Source organism: Stylophora pistillata, chromosome 1 (assembly GCF_964205215.1).
Source record: "Stylophora pistillata chromosome 1, jaStyPist1.2, whole genome shotgun sequence".
Classification (NCBI taxonomy): Eukaryota; Metazoa; Cnidaria; class Anthozoa; order Scleractinia; family Pocilloporidae; genus Stylophora; species Stylophora pistillata.
Genome location: NC_142519.1, coordinates 4,254,971 through 4,273,478, shown reverse-complemented (window position 1 = coordinate 4,273,478; position 18,508 = coordinate 4,254,971). Strand labels below are relative to the sequence as shown.

The 18,508-nt window shown below is 37.7% G+C and overlaps 2 protein-coding genes across 8 annotated transcripts in view; both read right to left on the bottom strand.

Moving 5' to 3' along the window:
- The window catches only part of LOC148740914 (tyrosine-protein kinase receptor Tie-1-like), a 41,300-nt gene extending 37,488 nt beyond the window's left edge, over window positions 1-3,812 (bottom strand). Inside the window, exons 1-4 of one of the 2 annotated variants that reach the window (XM_088754844.1) lie at window positions 3,679-3,812; window positions 2,938-3,037; window positions 2,450-2,549; window positions 326-2,053 (exon numbers count right to left, since the gene is read on the bottom strand). In XM_088754844.1, coding sequence (XP_088610970.1) covers window positions 2,009-2,053; window positions 2,450-2,549; window positions 2,938-3,037; window positions 3,679-3,709 — 276 coding nt within the window. In that variant the 5' untranslated portion in view covers window positions 3,710-3,812 and the 3' untranslated portion in view covers window positions 326-2,008. Of the gene's footprint in view, window positions 1-325; window positions 2,054-2,449; window positions 2,550-2,937; window positions 3,038-3,678 lie in introns of those variants that run through there. The other variant, XM_088754849.1, reaches the window with a different exon arrangement.
- A 28-nt stretch (window positions 3,813-3,840) lies between these two features.
- LOC148740913 (protein amalgam-like) lies at window positions 3,841-17,883 on the bottom strand. Of its 6 annotated transcripts, none has more exons than XM_088754471.1 (9): window positions 15,824-16,961; window positions 11,120-11,249; window positions 10,215-10,375; window positions 8,461-8,784; window positions 7,283-7,573; window positions 6,787-7,083; window positions 6,022-6,321; window positions 5,611-5,687; window positions 3,841-3,975 (listed from the first exon to the last, which is right to left on the bottom strand). In XM_088754471.1, exons 3-9 carry the CDS (start codon window positions 10,333-10,335, stop codon window positions 3,937-3,939), a joined length of 1,449 nt encoding a protein of 482 aa, XP_088610597.1. In that variant the 5' UTR covers window positions 10,336-10,375; window positions 11,120-11,249; window positions 15,824-16,961; the 3' UTR covers window positions 3,841-3,936. The 6 variants fall into 6 exon arrangements, with proteins under 6 accessions (XP_088610597.1, XP_088610595.1, XP_088610586.1 ...); XM_088754469.1 differs by lacking the exon at window positions 3,841-3,975 and adding an exon at window positions 4,311-4,928 and having other exon boundaries at window positions 5,530-5,687; window positions 8,461-8,703; window positions 15,824-16,470; XM_088754460.1 differs by lacking the exon at window positions 3,841-3,975 and adding an exon at window positions 4,311-4,928 and having other exon boundaries at window positions 5,530-5,687; window positions 15,824-16,469.
- Between the last annotated feature and the right edge of the window lie 625 nt (window positions 17,884-18,508).

Below are 18,508 nucleotides of genomic sequence, written 5' to 3'. Positions count from 1 at the left end.
CACTTGGAGTATTTCGGTAACCATCAACCCATACCGTCAAATCTTGGCCCGAAACTTTGGTTTCTAGCCTCTTAAAGATATTTAGGACTCGGTAGAGCGCCCCAACAGCTTTCAGCGACGGCTTTGTTTGAACCCGGTCAAACAAAGCCGGAAGGTTGTGTTCCTAAGATAAAAAATCAAAACTCATCGCATTTGGACACCAAAGAAAAACGTTGATGGGTTCAGTTTCAGAAAATTTAACTTATGGTATTTAACTTAACTTATGTATTTGATCAAAATTCAACAAGAATTGAAAAAAATTGGGAAGTCACAAACGGCAGTGCAATTCACGTACAAAACATTTTATCTATTTTATTGAAAAGGACATAAAACATCAACATGAAACAATTATGTTTCTTTTGTTTGTCGCAATAATGGCCCATCCGAGCTTGTAGTGATTGATGATTTTCGTAGTGATTGATGCTTTTGTTGCGTAGTGATGAGGCTCAGCAAGCCTTTCCCAGGGACATGTTAATGATTTGACTAATTAACTTGTGAGTTGGCCCTCATTCTAAGCGCTTCGGTGCAAGTGTCTCTTCGTCCTCGGGAAAATATGGAGACCTGGGCAACGTGAGCCGGTGACAAGTTTGCTAGGGTCTCACACTCACAATTAGTGCCAGACCCTCGGCAAACCTCTTCCTACAGCGCTAATCATGAGGGCCTGGCACCCAGGCTGTTGACCAAAGAAATGCCTGAGTTGTAGTGTTAGTTATTGCGTTTATCCTCTCGTTTTGTGGGTCCTTTCATTATTTTTTTATACACATATGATAAATATATGACAGATATTCTCTAATTATGATCGTGTAAATAGCTTGTATTTAATGAATAATATTTTGAAGATAGGCGTTTGAATAACGTAAATAAACTTAAACACTTGCCAACCGCGAATAAAGTTGAGTTTTATTGTTATTCTGGCTGTAATATGATCAAATGGTTTTTCTTTTTTTTTTCCCTTAGCTTCATTTACGTGTTGATATGATAATCATCACTTGGGAAAGTTTTGAGAGTAATATATTTGTTACGATGTTACATCCTGAAGATTATATCTTTCTTCTGTCGAGCGTCACACACTTCTCTCGTAAGTGGTTGTGTCTCCTCGCTTCTGACTCTCTGTAGCTCTGATTTGAAGTCAAGGTTTCATTTGCAAGTCATGGTCTTTCAAAAGTTCTATCTTTTATTTAATAAATAAAGAAGCATGGACTGTACTCTCTTCTGTTATAAAGCACGCAGGAAGCGGCTTGAGCAGGATAGAAGTGTAGTTTTCGTGCGAGTGAAGAAAATTATTAAGGAGGAGTTGCTAAAAAGCCAGGCTAGATGAGTGCTTAGATTTTTCTTAGCAAAGCCAATCCACGCTAAGCCAGTCTATTTACGTGATAGCAACTTTTTTTCTTTACTAATTCAGCGTCGAAAGTAAAACAGGGTGGACCGTCTATTCTTTACTGCGATTTCCACTACTTATTGTGAAGAAAACGTGTGGAACCTTCTCTCAAAAGGAAACAAATTGAATCTAATTCTTTTTTGGTCGGCACCTGGGTCAAATACGATTAGTGGTCCCAATCGAAAACAGCACTTAACAATTTATCAGAATCTATTAGAAACTGTAAAGATTACAGAAACTTTTTAAGACTTTCAAGGAATTTTTTTATGTAATAGAGTACAGAGTGATTAGTTAGTTTTACTGTAATTACTATTCTGTTAATTCTACTTCTACTTTTAATTGCATACTGCGTAATTTGTGAATAACTTAATTTGATTTATTTTAATTGTAATTGATGTATTTTAACAGGGAAGAGCCATCTAATGGATCTGTTAATAAACCATTATTATTATTATTATTATTATTATTATTATTATTATTATTATACGTTAGGCCTTATACCTATATGCATGCACGTATTCGATATATCGCGATTTTCTTCCTATTACTAATCAAATAAAATGAGGGTTTTGCTCTAGCATCAAGGCGTCATCAAGCCTCTCCATCGTTTTTCTCTGTGATATTTGTATATGTCCTCTGAAATAAATCATTGGAAATAAGAGTCAGCCATTGATAATTCCGTCACAAAAAAAATTAATAAGGAAAGAAACAATGGCCTTACATGAATCAAACAGAAGTAATGAATAAAGTTAGGAACAAGCACGAGAAGGAACAGTCCTACAGATGTCGACAGAAGGACGGACAGACAAGCAAGTGGATGGATGACTGTGTTTCCAAAAGGATGAATGTATTCATGGCGGGAGTTGAAAATTTCCCTGAAGGACTGACAGGGTGACAGAGGAGTTCATGAAAGGGTATATTGAATCATCGATCAAAAAAAATTGAAGGAGGAAGAAGAGGACAGATAAGGTTTTAAGAAAGGCGATACTGAAGGGAAGAAATGGAAATCCTGTAAATGCAACCATTAATTACCTTCACTTCTCGCAAAAAATTCTTCAGCTGTTGGGCGATCTGTGAAAAGGCTGGTCTCATCATAGGATTTTCTTTCCAACAAGAACTCATTAGCTCATATCTAAAAATTTAATGCGGTATTAGTTAACATTTTCGTGAAGCTGACACTGTCAACATCTGGATCGACCGTATCAAACGTGGAAAGAGCTGGAAAGGGGGATTTTGAACTCATGACAATGATCATTGGAAAGATCACTGATTTGCTGAGTGTGACATTTGATATGCAAACGATTTTTAAATCATGACCACTCATTCCCTGCATCGTTTCGATTTTCAACGAGAGTAAGTGTGTGTCAAAGGATCTTGCAAGACTTGCCTCGAAGAGTAAAACGCTTTTTAATTTTCTTTAAAATAGGGTGAGTTAACGTTTCATTGTTTGAAGCCTACTACAGAATTATCAATCATTCAATTCATTTTCTATGGGCATTATGCAGTACTTTGAAGCTTACAGTTCTTCCGAGCATTGGTCAGGACGAGGCATCCGGTATCCTGTAGCCAATCGACTCACTAAGGCAATTGGTGATGAGATGTCAGGGTATGGCAACTCACCTTTTTGGTTGAAAGAAGATCATCATGATTTAAATAATTCGGTTGTAGAGACAAGGATCTAAGACAATGAGTATTTCAGCAGAAACTTTATGGAAAAAATACAAATACAAATTTAAGCGCAGCTCGGGGACAAAAAAGATGTAGTTTCATTTCGTCTGACTGGCAATACGCATTTTTCTAAATTAAGATGCTCGTGTCTATATAGTTAGCTTAACAGGGGAGCCTCCCTAACTTTGGGTTGCTTTATGGATTGGAAGGCGAGAACGTGTCTTCCAGTTCATAGGGTGTCACACATATTACCAATCAAAGTGACAATATTAGGATGTTTCCCAGCATGTCTCAAGGTCCTTATCTCATTAAGCAGGGTTTCTTTGGCAATAGCACTAAGGTCTACAGTGGCATAGAGAAAAAAGCAAGGGGACCTCTTAAATTTCTTGGCTATTGTAATTCAAATGATATGGAAAACAAAGCGAGGCGGCAAGGGCATTCAGAACAGAAGCAGAATTAATGGGTGTTTTCTGCAAAGGGAAAAATGACGAAAAAGTAAGATGGTGCAAAGTTTCCAGGACGAAAAATCAATTCAGTGGTAAACCACTGCACTTAGGAATTAATAATTTGACATTTTGATGTCGTATACGTACCTTTTAGCTTTTTAACAGCTACATCTGTCATGTTTCCGTCTTTCCCACCATAGCGACCTTTGCAGACGATTCCAAACTCGTCTTCTCCGAGTATTTCATCGAATACTTCAAGATTTTCCAAGTTTTCGCATCCTTCTTCGGTCTCTGGAGACGATATCTGTCGCTGATCGTCGACAACCAGGTCAACACATTTATCAGTTGTGAAAATGTCAGTACCAATCTTCTCACCCGAATCTAATCTCTCTTGATCTCTTTCTTCTATACCTTGTTGCACCGTATCATCCTGCTCACTTCCATCTGGAGACCTTGTTAAGGATACTCAAACGATTCATTCAGTCTAAGTAGAATTTGAATTTTTTGTTACCAATTACTTTAGTTATGGATCTGGTTACGTTGTTGTCTATTCTCGATTGGTTTGTAATCAGATATTTTAGCGTCCCCACGCGCGTATAAAAGCCTCGTTTAGCGTCCCTTTAGCCAGTGTATAATTGTATTTCGCCTTGTCCATTCTATCTGTTCGACTTGCCGTTTTTGGTTCTTAACCTTTGGCACAAGCGGGACCGATATGTGAGTAATTTTGCTAGTTTCCTCCTTTGATTAGTTTTCTTGTTTTGGGTAGAAGCACGCTAACGTTCAGAGTCGTACAATAGTACAATTTATTGTTCTCAATCTAAAGGGGGCGAATCAAAGAATGAGACGCTAAGCTGAGAACGCCCATTTCGTTAATCTTACAATCGATTTAGATCTCGAGCTATTTTGATGTAGCTTATTATGATTTTCGAGTATTCCTGTTGATTGTTGTTAATTTTGCTCGCGTTATCGACGGAGGCAGGTTAATTGCTCTAAGCGTTTTATTCATGAGTTACGCAACGTTTTAACTAAATTGCACTGTTATTTCAGTTTACGATCGTGATCGTGATTGTCTATCGTGGTTCGCTAATTGTTCATCACCATTAAATCACCGTTAACCGTCAACCTTGGTTTTCCGTGGTTATTGGTACTTGAAGCACACGACCTGTAAGATAGTCCCGTAGCATTAACACGCTTTAGCGACACCCTTCGACTTCGATCTCGTTTGTCGCAAGCGTCACAGACCCTCTTTCCCTTACTTCATCCCCCACTAAAGAGCGCCTTTCCTCGAGGTTCTTGATAGTCTGGGTATTGGGCGACCAGTCATTTTCAAGGTCCTCTATCCCGTTTGGCAAGCGCTTACCTTTGTCGAAATACACCTCTGTTGCACGTTTTATGTCCTGTCATTGAATTATAATTGAAGACAAAAGGTAATTATGATAATGCATTTTTCATTACGGTGACCCTCAAATTTGACAAATTGAAGGTATGTAAGTAAAAAATACAGCCCTTTTTCAGGCTGAACAGCTCCATAAACTCAGTGAAAATGCATGGTCGAGCGCGGGCACCTGAATCCTTCCGCATAAGTTGTTTATAAGACCAAAGTGGAGGAAAGGATAATTTGGAGGAGAAAGAACAAGTAGGGACAGAAATGGGCGTTTTACTTAGCCTTACTCTAAGCCTTAGCCGAACTAACGACAATCATTACAAACAGCCTCACTTATGCTGGCACACGAAGGAATGTTAGGATTGACCAGCCATGAACCAGTTTCCACGGAAGGTACGTTTTTCGCGTGTCATCGATCTTTGTTAATTTGTGAGGCGAGATATAGAGATTAGAAAAACTTTGCAAAGTTTTGATCATTGTTATTATCACTATTTTCATTATTACTATTATCATTATTATTATTATTATTATTATTATTATTATTATTAGCATTATTGTTATCGAACTCTTTTCCTTTCATTATGGACGGGGATGTCATGTAACGTATTATTTACCTTTTTGTCACGACTTCTACGCCGAATCCACACAAACCCAATGACTAAACAAATAAGTAAAGCTACCAAAGTGCATGATACAGCGATTGTAGTAATGTGAGATGCTGAATTTTCTGGCTTTCCATTCTCGGAGGTTGTGGGAATAAGTGCTGGATTAACTATAAAAAAAAATATAAATTCCTCTCGAGTCCATAGTCTTAGATTTAAGCGGTGAAATAAGAAGAGTACTGATAATAATAACAAAAAAAAAAACAATATAATAATGATAATAATAATAAAGCTGTAGCGATATAGTGTAATAAATCAGAATTATGAATTCAGAAAGACTGAAAAAAAAAAAAGATGAAGGCAAAGCAGAGGACTAGGGAAGAATTGCAGAGGAGATAGAGGCATTTTAATTCTAAACCTTTGAGATTTTGATCCAAAAGTCAATTCCTTGCATTAGCCTTCGTTAAGATCTTTTTTCTGCCTCTTTTTCCAAAAAAATCTCACCTTTGCTTAATACAGCTACTCTTGATTGACTTCTCCCAACGCTGTTAGTTGCAATACACTGATATTTGCCATAATCTTCCATCTCTACCCCCGTTATGAAAAGCTGGCTGCGATTCGTTTGGTTGTCTTGAATAGCACTTGCTTTAGAGTTGGACCGCTGTAAAGGATATGATGCATTGTCCTTTATCCAAAGGATCGTTGGCCTCGGGAAGCCCCTAGCAGTGCAGCTAAAGGTAGCGTTGGAACCGATCGAGACACTCTGGTTCTCTGGACCTTCAATGATCTCAGGTTTTTGGGCCACTGCAAGATAACAACGAAACATTAGTTGGTAATAGTAATATATGAAACTTAAGATAAAAAAAAAAAGACCAAGAAGCAGAAGATGAAACAGGATTTCCAATCCCGGCCCTCGCGATTTTTTTGTAGAGGTCAATTTCTTGCATTAACCGCCTTTAAAATCCTCAATTTTTTTCTTTTATCAAAAAATATCTGGACAAGAGACCTTTTAAGACTAGTGACACGAGTCGCGCAATTCAGTACGTTACGTAATCCTCAGATTTCAGTCTTGTTACATAATCTTCGGGTCTAGTTTTTTCCTTGATAGTTTAAAAAAAAGACTGAAGACGCGGTTGAAAGCAAAGCAGGGTTTTAGTTCGAGTAGAAAAGTAGTGTAACCGTTGTTGTTAAGGGAAATTTTTCGCTCTAAACCGTACCCGAAATCATGTGTTTCGTTTACCGTGTTGCAGCGTAGCTGCAATATCTGACCTTTCTTTAAGAAAGCCACTCCGGGTTGGCTTTTTCCAAGAGTATTATATGCAATGCATTGATATTTTCCATAATCTTCCTTCTCTACTCCCGTTATGAAAAGCTGACTGCGAATTTCCCGGTTGTCTTGAACAACACTTGCTTTGGAATTGGGCCGTAAAGGATAGGAAGCATTGTCCTTTATCCAAAGGATCGTTGGCCTCGGGGAGCCCCTAGCAGTGCAGCTTAAGGTAGCGTTGGAACCGATCGAGACACTTTGGTTCTCTGGACCTTCAACAATCTCAGGTTTTTGGACCCCTAAAAGATAACAACGAATACTAGTTGATGATAGCAATATGATGGAATTTAAGGTGTAAAAAAAGAAGCAGAAGAAGCAAGGAGAAGATGCAAAAGGATTTTCAAATCAAAGCCCTTACGATTTTTCTCTAGAAGTCAAGTCCTTGCAGCGACCGCCTATAAGATCCTTACTTTTTCCTTTTATCAAAAAGTATCTAACCTATCTTTAAGAAAGCCACTCTTGATTGGTTTCTTCCACAGCTATTAGTTGCAATGCACTGATATTTGCCATTATCTTTCATCTCTACTCTCGTTATGAAAAGCTGACTGCGACTTGTTCGGTTGTCTAGAATAACACTTGCTCTGGAGTTGGACTGTAAGGGATATGAAGCATTGTCCTTTATCCAAAGGATTGTTAGGAAGCCCCTAGCAGTGCAGCTAAAGGTAGCATTGGAACCGATCGAGACACTTTGGCTCTCCGGACCTTCAATAATCTCAGGTTTTTGGACCTCTGCAAGATAACAACGAAACATTAGTTCATAATAGAAATATGATGAAAATCAGGGTGAAAAAGTAAAAGACGAAGAAGCAGAAGAAGAAGGAAGAAGTTAAGAAGACGCAACAGGATTTTCAAATCTAGGTCCTCACGAATTTTCCTAGAAGTCAATTCCTTGCAGTAACCGTGTTTTTAAAAGAGCCTTGTTTTTTTCCCTCTTATTAAAAAAAATCTAACCTATGTTTAAGAAAGCCACCCCTGATTGGTTTCTTTCGAAGATATTATTTGCAATGCACTGATATTTTCCATCATCTTCCATCTCTACTCCTCTAATCAACAGATCAACAGCATTTGCCAGCCATTCCGACTCTTCGTCTTCAGAAAAAAAATTTGAATTGTTCACAATTTTTTTTGTAACTTCAATCCAGTTCGTCGCTCGCGCGATGCGAGAAAACCTGTCTAACCGGTTCTCTGGAGTCTGGAGTGCATATAATGCGTGATATTTACACTCGTCTTGGGCTTTATTTGTACTCTATGGAGTACAGTTGGATAATAATGTCATTTATCCAATGGATGGTTAGTCGCTGAAGACCTTTAGCAGTGCAGCTAAAAGTAGCAACGGAAGCGATCAATACGCTTTGGTTCGTTAGACCTTCAACGACCTCAGGCATCTGCAAATTGATGCAAAAATTTGGTATTTGGATGCATGTGACCCTATGAGTTGTCTCCTTTGTGGCCGTTCCTTTGGATGTTGGGGGGTAAGCCTTGTTTGACATCTGAAAAAATCATCTCAAAGAGGGAATTTGATGACGAGAAGGCTGAGGAAGTGCAGGAGCGCGAAGACCACCTTCGCATTATAGATCGCAAGATTTCTTATGTAGAGGTATGATGAGGTTGCTTACCTATCCATATTGATTTCCTTGTGCAGTGCTTTTTATAACCATTACCAGCTTGGCATGTGTAGTTGCGAAGTTTGTCAACAGTCAAATTTTTAAGCACCAATGGGCAGCTTAATTTCCGTTTATGAGAATTGGCGTCTGAAGGCTGTCGGCATTTAGCTCTAACGCGTCTACCCTGTGGATCGTGCCACTCGATATAATCGACCCATCTATCCAGATATACTGAGTCTGCTTCTCTGGGCTTCGCTGTACAATTTAGGGTTAAGTTAACACCAATGGGTAAACATTTTGTTAGCGGACTTGAAGAGATGTTGACAACCGGTCTAACTGTGTTAGAGAGATTGATAATGAATAAAAAACCGGTAATACATTTTTCTCTTTCTCTAGCCTCTCTGACATGATAAAAATTATAAGTAAATCTATCTTATATATATATATATATATTAAGTGTGACTTGATTTTCGTAGAACAGTGCTCAATACATATAAGTAGAGCGAAGTATATATTGTGGGAGGAAAAAGACAAGTAAACTACAAGTTCATCCCTACAAGCCTGTTTCAGGAAACTTGTAGTTTACTTGTAGTTTACTTGTCTTTTTCCTCCCACAATATATATATATATATATATATATATATAACTGCATATATATATATATATAACTATAAGTTATATATATATATATATATAACTATATATATATATATATATATATATATATACATATACTAAAAACCGGATCATTGGATAATGCAATTCAAGACTTCTTATTGGCTTAGCCATTATGGTATATTAGCCAATATACCATAATCTACAAACATGGTATGCGTACGCGTCAACTTAAGATTGAAAGGGAGCTAAAATATTTAAGATGTGGTAAGATTTGTCTTATATCTTGGGGGCGTTTTTAATAAAACAATTATTCCACTCGCGCTTGTTGGATATGAGATGATTAAAGCCAACTCGGCGCTACGCGCTTCGTTAGCTATCTATCATCTCATATCCAACGCGTGCTCGTGGAATACTTGTTTAATATATAGATGTACTACATACGTGTATCCTACTATAATATAGAGATGCACACCCGTTTACAAAAACGTCTCAATTTCAAATCATGTATTAAGAAAATGTACCTTTTCTTTTCTCACTAAAAAAAGTTAATGCATGATGCTTGTATATTTCACATCAAAGGAACAACACCTTTTTGTTATTTTGATAGCAGCTATTTTACGTTCCTTTTTAAAATTGCCCCTATGATTTGTGGAGGCAAAAAGGGGTAATTTGGTTGCTTTTTGGACTTGAAGAGATGTCCACAACGGGTTCTAATGGGCAAGAGACATTGATAATAAATGATAATAATGGAAAAATTAATAATACGCAATCTTTTTCTACCCAATCTAGCGATGCGAATAATAAATCAATCTTATGATGCAAAGTGAGCGTAGTTTATATACTCTTGGCCCCGTTTTAATGAAGATTTTTATTGTTTATTTCTATTTTGAATTCTACACCTGAAAAAGGCCGAAGCAGGAAACGTTGTGTACAAACGCTGAATCATTTGAATCTTTATCTTCTTTTTTTCTTCTCTACTCGTGCAAAACATTTTGAAGAAGATACCTGCATCCTCTGCATCCTCTTTCTTAGAGCTGTTTGTATGGTACCCATTTTATTCTTCCTGTACATCTACACATTCATGCATATACACACAAGAAAAGCACTCGCATCTGCTTGTTCTTTGACAAGGACGTTTAACTACTTACTTTCTATACTGGGATCGCACGTTTCACCTCTGACAAATGGAAGATTCCACAAAGCGCCGGTAACAGTCAATATTACTAAACACGTCAAAGCTCCTTGAAGCCAAAAGTAACCCCTCATCATGTCACTTTGACAAATTTGTTGCGTGGATGTTTGGAATGACCTGTAGATGGAATTGTTTATTTAAAATACGTTCTTTTCCAAGAAGAAGGTTACTAAGGCAATAAGTCGAACCAGGGCATCATAAAGTTGATGTATCTAAATTTACTCACTCAGGCAGTTACGAAAAGAAAAATGGAAGTGAGTCACAAATCTGGCGATTTTGCGCAAAGCCTTCTAAAAGGTGTATAATTGTATTAAAATGTTCTTTCATTTATCTCCAAACTCTTGTATTCTACCGAATACATGTGGTTATAATTTCGTCTCTCAATTACTTAGTAACGTATTAGCTTGAGCCTTTGTTTAGCTCCTTTATCGAAATCGCCAACAGAGACAAACAAAATCTAAAGTGAACAGCGACGAGGTTGTTCGCAAATTTAATATAACTTTTGATAATTTACTTTTTCGGTGGGAAGCAAATGCAACGAACTTAAAAAAAAGAAGAGACAGTTAATTTTTTGTATTGTAATGACCTCCTGCAGTAAGAAAGCAAAGTTATTTCAAACAGTGCTTATCATAAAGAAAAGGGATTATTCGGCTTGACAAGAACTTTCTATCGGGCGAGTGAACTCTTCATGTCCGCGTAAAAGTACTTTTTCGGGGTCGTAAACCTGAATAAGCTAGGTAGCCTATCAAAAAACACGATGTACTCTTATAATAAATGAAAACAACGCACCATCCCACCAGTGTTAATTAGAAATAATCAAAATTTCTTTGCAGTTTAACATTTACACATCTGAGTCCTTACCGTCAAGGAATGTGAATCCCTTCCAACATTTTACAATGACATTGCCATCCGCCCCCTCTCGATTCAAATAATAGGGACTTTAAGCAAACCACGACGGCGTCAGCAACGGTGACGTGACAAAACAAAAGATCTATTGGGCAGAACAATAGCTCAAAACGTGCGTTTTAAAACTTTGTACATTTTTTAGCCGTCCTTTGCAAAACAACAACGTGAAGTCCCTAAAGTTCGCGTCGTCTGCGAACGGACACAGCGACGGCAAATTATTGTAATTTCCATTTGGAACGCAGCGCTGCTACCACACGTTATGCTGAGGTTGAGGTGTGGCGCCGTAAGAAATGGTAAACACCTGCGGCCATTTTCGAAATGCTAATTAAAGGTAGAAATTCAATTTTTAATCGACGTCTTCCTTAGTGTCGCCATGCTGACCGCTTAAGGTCCCTATTGCCTATATTTAGCAGATGCTTATGATAAACGAACTCGGTCATATTTTTCTTTTATTTTTTGCGCCTCTCAAGGACTTTATCTGAAGGAAGAGACATTTAGGTTGGGTTAATCGGCTCATGGAAAAAATGTCACCTCACTGGCAAAGATGTCCTTGCTAACGGATAGATATCCAGCCGCTAAAACTGACCCTGAAAGTGGTCGCGTGTATACGAGGTCCCTTTTTGAAAAATGAAATGGAAACTTAATGCGTTCGATTGTCGTCGAGATCACGGCAACCAATAGTCGATGGTGAGAGGGCGATAATGATTCGTTTGACGATAAAGTAGTGTACAACTGAACGTTCCTGAATCATACCTTACTCTAGACATTTATTTGATTGTATTCATATTTTTAATGATATATTTTATTATAGGATTCTTATAGTTTTCTTATCCTATTTGTATATATATTTACTTATATTAGTGATCGTATATAAGCTAGACGTATGGCTGCTATGTTTTTAGTCAATGAACTATCTATCTGTCTATCTATGGGAAATGCAAATATCGGTCAAGTTTAGACATTGTTTACGTTTTAGTTTTATTAAGTATAGGCGCATTGTTTTTAAGCAGCGTATTATTACAAGTTTTAGCTCAGACTCCGAATTTGGCTATCGGCGTTAGTCTAAAATCAAATTTATTTCTTGCAAAAAGTAGTATGCTAAAACAAATTTATTTCAAAGTAAATTTTAATACCTTCGTTCGAGGACATAATGTGTACAAGTCAGTTTAGCATGACACGCGCGATGAGGAAAAGGAAAATGATGGAAACAAACAATTGAGAGTAAAAAAAAGGCTTGTGGAACATGCGCTAAGAGAACTCTCACCCTTGTTAAAAACCTACTGAACGCAAACTCCGGATCCGAAAATAAATTTCTAACACAAGGAACCACAGAGAGGAAGAGAAATCCCTTAGTAAAGCACTCCGCTTTCACAAAGAAATTAAACTGTCCATTGGGAGAATTTTTGAGAGGGAGCGTAGTAAAAGAGCACGGAAGTATATATACCTCACTTCAAACTGCAAAACATTGTGATCAATAAAGGCAAATTTGCAAAGCTTGAATAAACTGAAGAACCGTATATTTTTCTGATGTTTTGATTATATACCTTTGAGCTTCGAATGCAATGATCTTAAGACATTTTTACCTTTTTGAGTCTATAATTCGAATAAATAAACGCCGCATCAAGATCAAGCGTTTACCTATTTCAGGTCTAAAATCCGGTTATTTGAGGTCGGAGTTTCTTCGGGGCTGGCGATTAATCGAATAAAGGCGGTATTCATATTAAATTTTTCTTCTTTTTTCGGCTTTTATCCAAACATTCAACCAACGAGATCGCTAAATATGAGGTCCAAATAGGTATCGGCAGAATCAAGATTATGCGAGTGGGTGAATCCAGCTGCTCCGTCTGGGTTTTGACTTCTATCTTAGGCCCTGTTTACAAGCAAGGAGGGTAACCCTTGTGCTAGGGTTACCCTAGCAGGCGGGTAAAAGATAGCCCGGGTTTACAAACAAAATTTCACAGGTAGGGTTACCCTACCACCCGGGACAACTTACCTATGCCTGGTAACCGCACGCATTGTTATCAATGTTCAAGGGGTGTGGAAACAAGTAAAAAGTTGTCCCGGGTAGGCGAGTTATCCCCACCAGAGCGTTTACAAGGCAGCTAGGGTTACCCTAACGCTAAGCTAGGGTTACCCTAGTGCGAGGGTAACCCTTGCTGCCTTGTAAACACGTCGATCAAAAAAAGAAGAAATGTGGGAGCGTTAGGGTAACCCTCCTACCAGGGTAACCCTAGCACCAGGGTTACCCTACCTGCTTGTAAACAGGGCCTTAGTCTGCGGTTTTCAAGGTGTCATTCACCATTAGAGACAGCAGTTTTATCCTCAGTGGCCATCGAACCAGAAATAAGTACTGGTTAGCTATTTTTGGCAAGCTTTAGAATTTCAAATTAACGTAGAATTAATTATATCGCGATACGATTCACTTGAAACCTCTATCTGACCATTTTTAGTTTAAAATTTACCGAGAGACAAAAGTAACGATCATAGTTTAAATGTCTTCCGCTTTCTTTGACACCCTCCCGAAATTTATACATCATAGAAGGGGTTCGAGGAAGATTCACTGCACGTATTCATTAATTTGGAGGCGAATGAATATTGAACTCCTCAAATTCAAAGAACTTTACGAAAAAGGATTTAGCTCTTATCGTTTATAAATGTGAGACAAAACATTTAAATGTTTGTTAAATTAAGAATACTCGCCAGTCACTGAAACTCGAAGATTCCACTGTCAATAAATTGAGATTAAGACGACGGCAGCGACGGCGGTTAACTTCAGAGTGTTTATGAGTTTGTTATTCTAAAAGCGAAATGTTTCATGATCTCACCAGTTTCTATCCACCATATGCGTTCTTCCAGCGAGACTATACAGTCATTGTTCTATGTTCCAAATAGTTTATCGATAGCAAGAATATCGAATTTGTTTCTTGGAAATAGGCCACTAGCTTACCTCATTTACCCTTCTGATATTTTTTCTTTTTCGGTATGTGAATGTCGGCAACTAAATATGACATTTCAAATTCGGTCGGTGAACATGAAAGACTCCAGTCAGTAGTTGTATTAACACTGTCTTTACACTATCATTCCTAATGGCGAAGGCCTTCTGGTCCTGAAACATTTTTTTGATCAACGTACTGTTAAGGAACCTAAATTTGAAACACTACTAAGCTTAGCCGAACTAGTGCTCACACTCAATTGTTTTTCATTCGGAAACAAGTTCTTCAAACAAACCAATGGTGTAGCCATGGGCACCAAAATGGGACCTACCTATGCCAATGTTTTTGTAGGTTTTGTCGAACATCAATTTTTCAGCCAATACAACGGGTCCAAACCTGAACTCTACGGTCGCTACATCGACGACTGTATCGGCGCTACCTCCTCTATAAGAGAGGAGCTCACTCAATTCATAACCGCAGTCAATTCTTTTCACCCGGCTCTAAAATATACCTGGGAAATTTCTGACAATTCTTTATCCTTTTTAGACATCAAATTTTCAATTGAAGGTAACGGTTTATGCACTAGTGTGTATCACAAACCTAGCGCATGTATCACAAATCACTCGCATAATTACTCGCATAATTACAAATCACTCGCATAATTACTTGTTATATTCGTCTTCGCATCCATCTCACGTTAAGAATTCCATTCCTTTTTCTCACTCTCTAAGACTTCGTCGTTTATGTAGTGATGACTCAGACTTCCACCACAAATCAGAGTCAATGCGCCAGTTCTTCAATAAACGTGGTTACCCCGTTTCTGTCGTTCAAGCGGGTTACCACCGCGCTCAACTTATTGATCGACATTCAGCACTACAAACGTCGCATAAGGAAGATCCCGACCGCATTCCATTCACTCTCATGTTTCACCCTCACAACCACTCAGTTAAATCATCATTCTTAAAAACTTTAAATTACTCCAAAACGATCCAGATATAAGACGGCCAAAACGGTCGACGTAAGAACAAAAGATCCGAGGGAAGATTTACAAGTTTATTACACAGCAAATAAATGCAACGGTATATACAATATACTGTTGCATTTACACAGCAAATAAATGCAAACGGGAACGAGTGACACTAAACAATAAATAAGAAAACAAAGCTCCAATTAGCTAAATGATGTAACAAGATTAAAATGAGTTAGGAGAGAGTACTTAACACTAAAGGATAACCTAAAGACAGAAATAATTCAGTAAAAGAAAGGAAACAAACAAAGTACTTGAAAACAGGAAATTGTGTGACAGAAACTATCAAAAATAGTGATTGCTACACCAGGCATGAATTCAACAAAGACTACGAGCTAGGCTTAAAATTACAACTTGAGCTAATACAGTATAAAACAGTGAAAGGGGAAAATGAAATTACTAGTGTAATGAACCCATAATTTGGTTCTGAAAACACAGGAATCATAGCAACAATGAACTGGAAGCAGGTAAGCAAAATATTACAGCTGCTAATACGAAAACAATTGTAGTTTATATAGCAGAGAAATTACATGCTGTGTGACAAAGGTCAGAGTAAATAAATAAGATACAGTACTTAGATAAAAGGAGTATGTGGCTAAACTAAGCAAATTCTAACCAGAAAATCACTACAAAAATACAAATGGAAACAACTACATGCTAAGCTTAGGGCTCAAACAAACATAAAATACTGAAACATACCAAAAGCTAGTATAGCTTAGAATCCGCTTTAAAGACACTCTCAGGAAGGCAACAAATCAACTGAACTCATCGAGCAAACGGTTGTAACTTATGGTAAAATACAGGAAAAGGTAAAAATAACTTAAAACCAAATTTGGGCTAGGAGTGGTCAATTAAACAGGAATTACATAATGGGAAAGGGCAGTTAAACAGGAATTACATAAGGGAAATCGGCAGATAAAGGAATAATACAATTAACACATTTCTAATACAGTTAACACATTACCAACACAATTAACACATTACTAACATTCCTGACAAATCGCTAAAATTCCAGAAAATAAAATAAACAGAACAACATGTTTTAAGTAGGAAATAAGCCTAAGTGACTCTGTCACACAGAGACAAGCACTATCTTTTCGCAGCCTCCGCTCATTTCATTCAAACGCGACAAAAACATAGGCAATTTTTTGGTCGGAAGTTCTTTTCAGACTAATGACCAACCAGGCACTTTTAAATGCGCTCGTGCACGATGCAAAACGTGTCCTTTCATTTACAACACTGACAAAATATCGGGACCTAAACGATCCATTAAGATCACCGATCACCGAAGACTAGCTGACCGATTCCGAGAACACCTTCGAGGCGTGGAAAGGAATGACAAGGACACATCGAAACCAGTCGCTAGACGTTTCAATTTATCTAATCATTCTAAGCAACATATGGCAATCTGCGGTCTTTCCTTGCAGTTTGGTAGCACGGAAAGCCATAAAAATCTTGAAAAAAAGCTCATCTTTCAAACCGGCAGTCTAAATCCCACAGGGATCAACGAACGCTTTTCATTCCACTAATTTATTCATATTTTTCTCGTTGCCATGTTCCCACCAATAACGTAGCTCCATTTTCTGCCTTTAAAAGCACACAAGACCCACAATTCCTCTATTCGCTCCGACGAAGGGCTAACTCTCGAAACGTCAGCTTTTCTAATCGTTACGGTGGCTAATTTACCATTTCAACTTTGTTGATATATCCAAATTATTTCGTTACTCCCACCGACGCAGCCCCAAACAGTTTCTTTCGAAACTATCAGCCTTTATTCAGTTGTATTAATAAGATATATCATGAAAATATGTGTTATTCCTCCTCGAGACAAATTATTTTGAAAAAGGTCCTGTCTTAACATTTAACCTCAATCATTAGTCACTAAGCTATAATTCATCCCAATGCAAGCGATCAAATGTACCCTAATGATGAGCCGGAGGAGAACAGAATAGACGCATCATATTTAAGTTCGTGCTCAAATTCACACTTCTGGCGGACTTCGCATGACATAACTAGTGATGAGATTGATCTTCCTGTTTACGAATGAAGTAATTTGGGAACCTTAGATTTGATTGACACATTTTGCATCATGTGTATATTTCGTACAACTATTTTACATTTAGCTTGTAATAAAGGTATACAGATCCACGGATTGCCTTAAATTTTAGCTCCATTTAAGACTGTTCTTAGTAGATTAAAGAAACGATTACGAATAAACAGCGAAAATTCAAGACGTCTTAATATTGTGTTGAAGGAAAAAAATGGCCACCAACACATGTCACCAAAGGTCGTACAAGAGACGATCTCACCAGTTGCTGTCTCTAAGCAATTGCACAATTACGCATGACATACTAGTATCAAATCCAACACTGTAAGGTACTGTATCAAACGATTTTGTTTAATCTGTTCCCCCAAATCCTTTTGAAAAGTTAACTTTGTTGCCTTCGCTGATCACAAAACTACGATCGAAATAAACGTTCTTCTCATTTTTTTTTTCTTTATTTATTTAGACGTTACTTTATTTGGCTGAAAAATTACAAAAGAAATCGTCTTTTGAAAACGAAATTGTGTGAAAAATGCATAAACTTACCTTACGGTTTAACTGTGAGACTTTTTAACCTACCACTCATTGGAAGGTAGTGGAATTAATCATTGGTTGTCATACAAAACGAGGTCTGCTATAAAATTATGCACACGTTACTGAGTCAAAAATAAACCGTCATACGAAACCACATTTTTTATTGATAGCAAATGAATCAGCACGCAGATGTTGTATGAGGAAAATGACAGTTGGAGCGAAAAGCTCCCAGTGAGCCAACAGTTTAACTAGATCAAAGATTATGTTCGCAGCGCCTGTTTGTCATCAAATTGTAAAATGCCACTATCGTCCAATTTGTAAATTAGTGTTTGGTGGACTAGTAAAAAGAGACAGGAAGATGCACGCGTACGCCGAGGAACGATTTGTACGGGGGAAAGCTCTCTGCGCGTAGGATGATCGTAAACAACTAGGCCATCTGTGTTTCTCTCAGTATCTTATTCAATATCTGGGATAAAAAAAAAAACAGTCCTTTTTTACTTGTTATTGAGTTCATAGCCCACTCACGTTCCTCCGTCTATCGCCTTTGTGATAGACAAGTCCTCTAGAATTTACGAGATTGAGGCCTTTTTTCGTTTGAAGTCGATACCTCTCACGCATTCTAAGAGAAAACACAGAATTTGAAAGAAAAACAGTATATTTTTTCAATGTTAGGAGATTTTCGTGAGCGCCCAATACAAACAGGACAACCATAATTCATTTGTTATGTGATCATATGAATTCATGCGATATGAGTGCAGATGGTTGAGCATTACTTCACCATTAATCACAGGCGGCCCAGGCTCTGT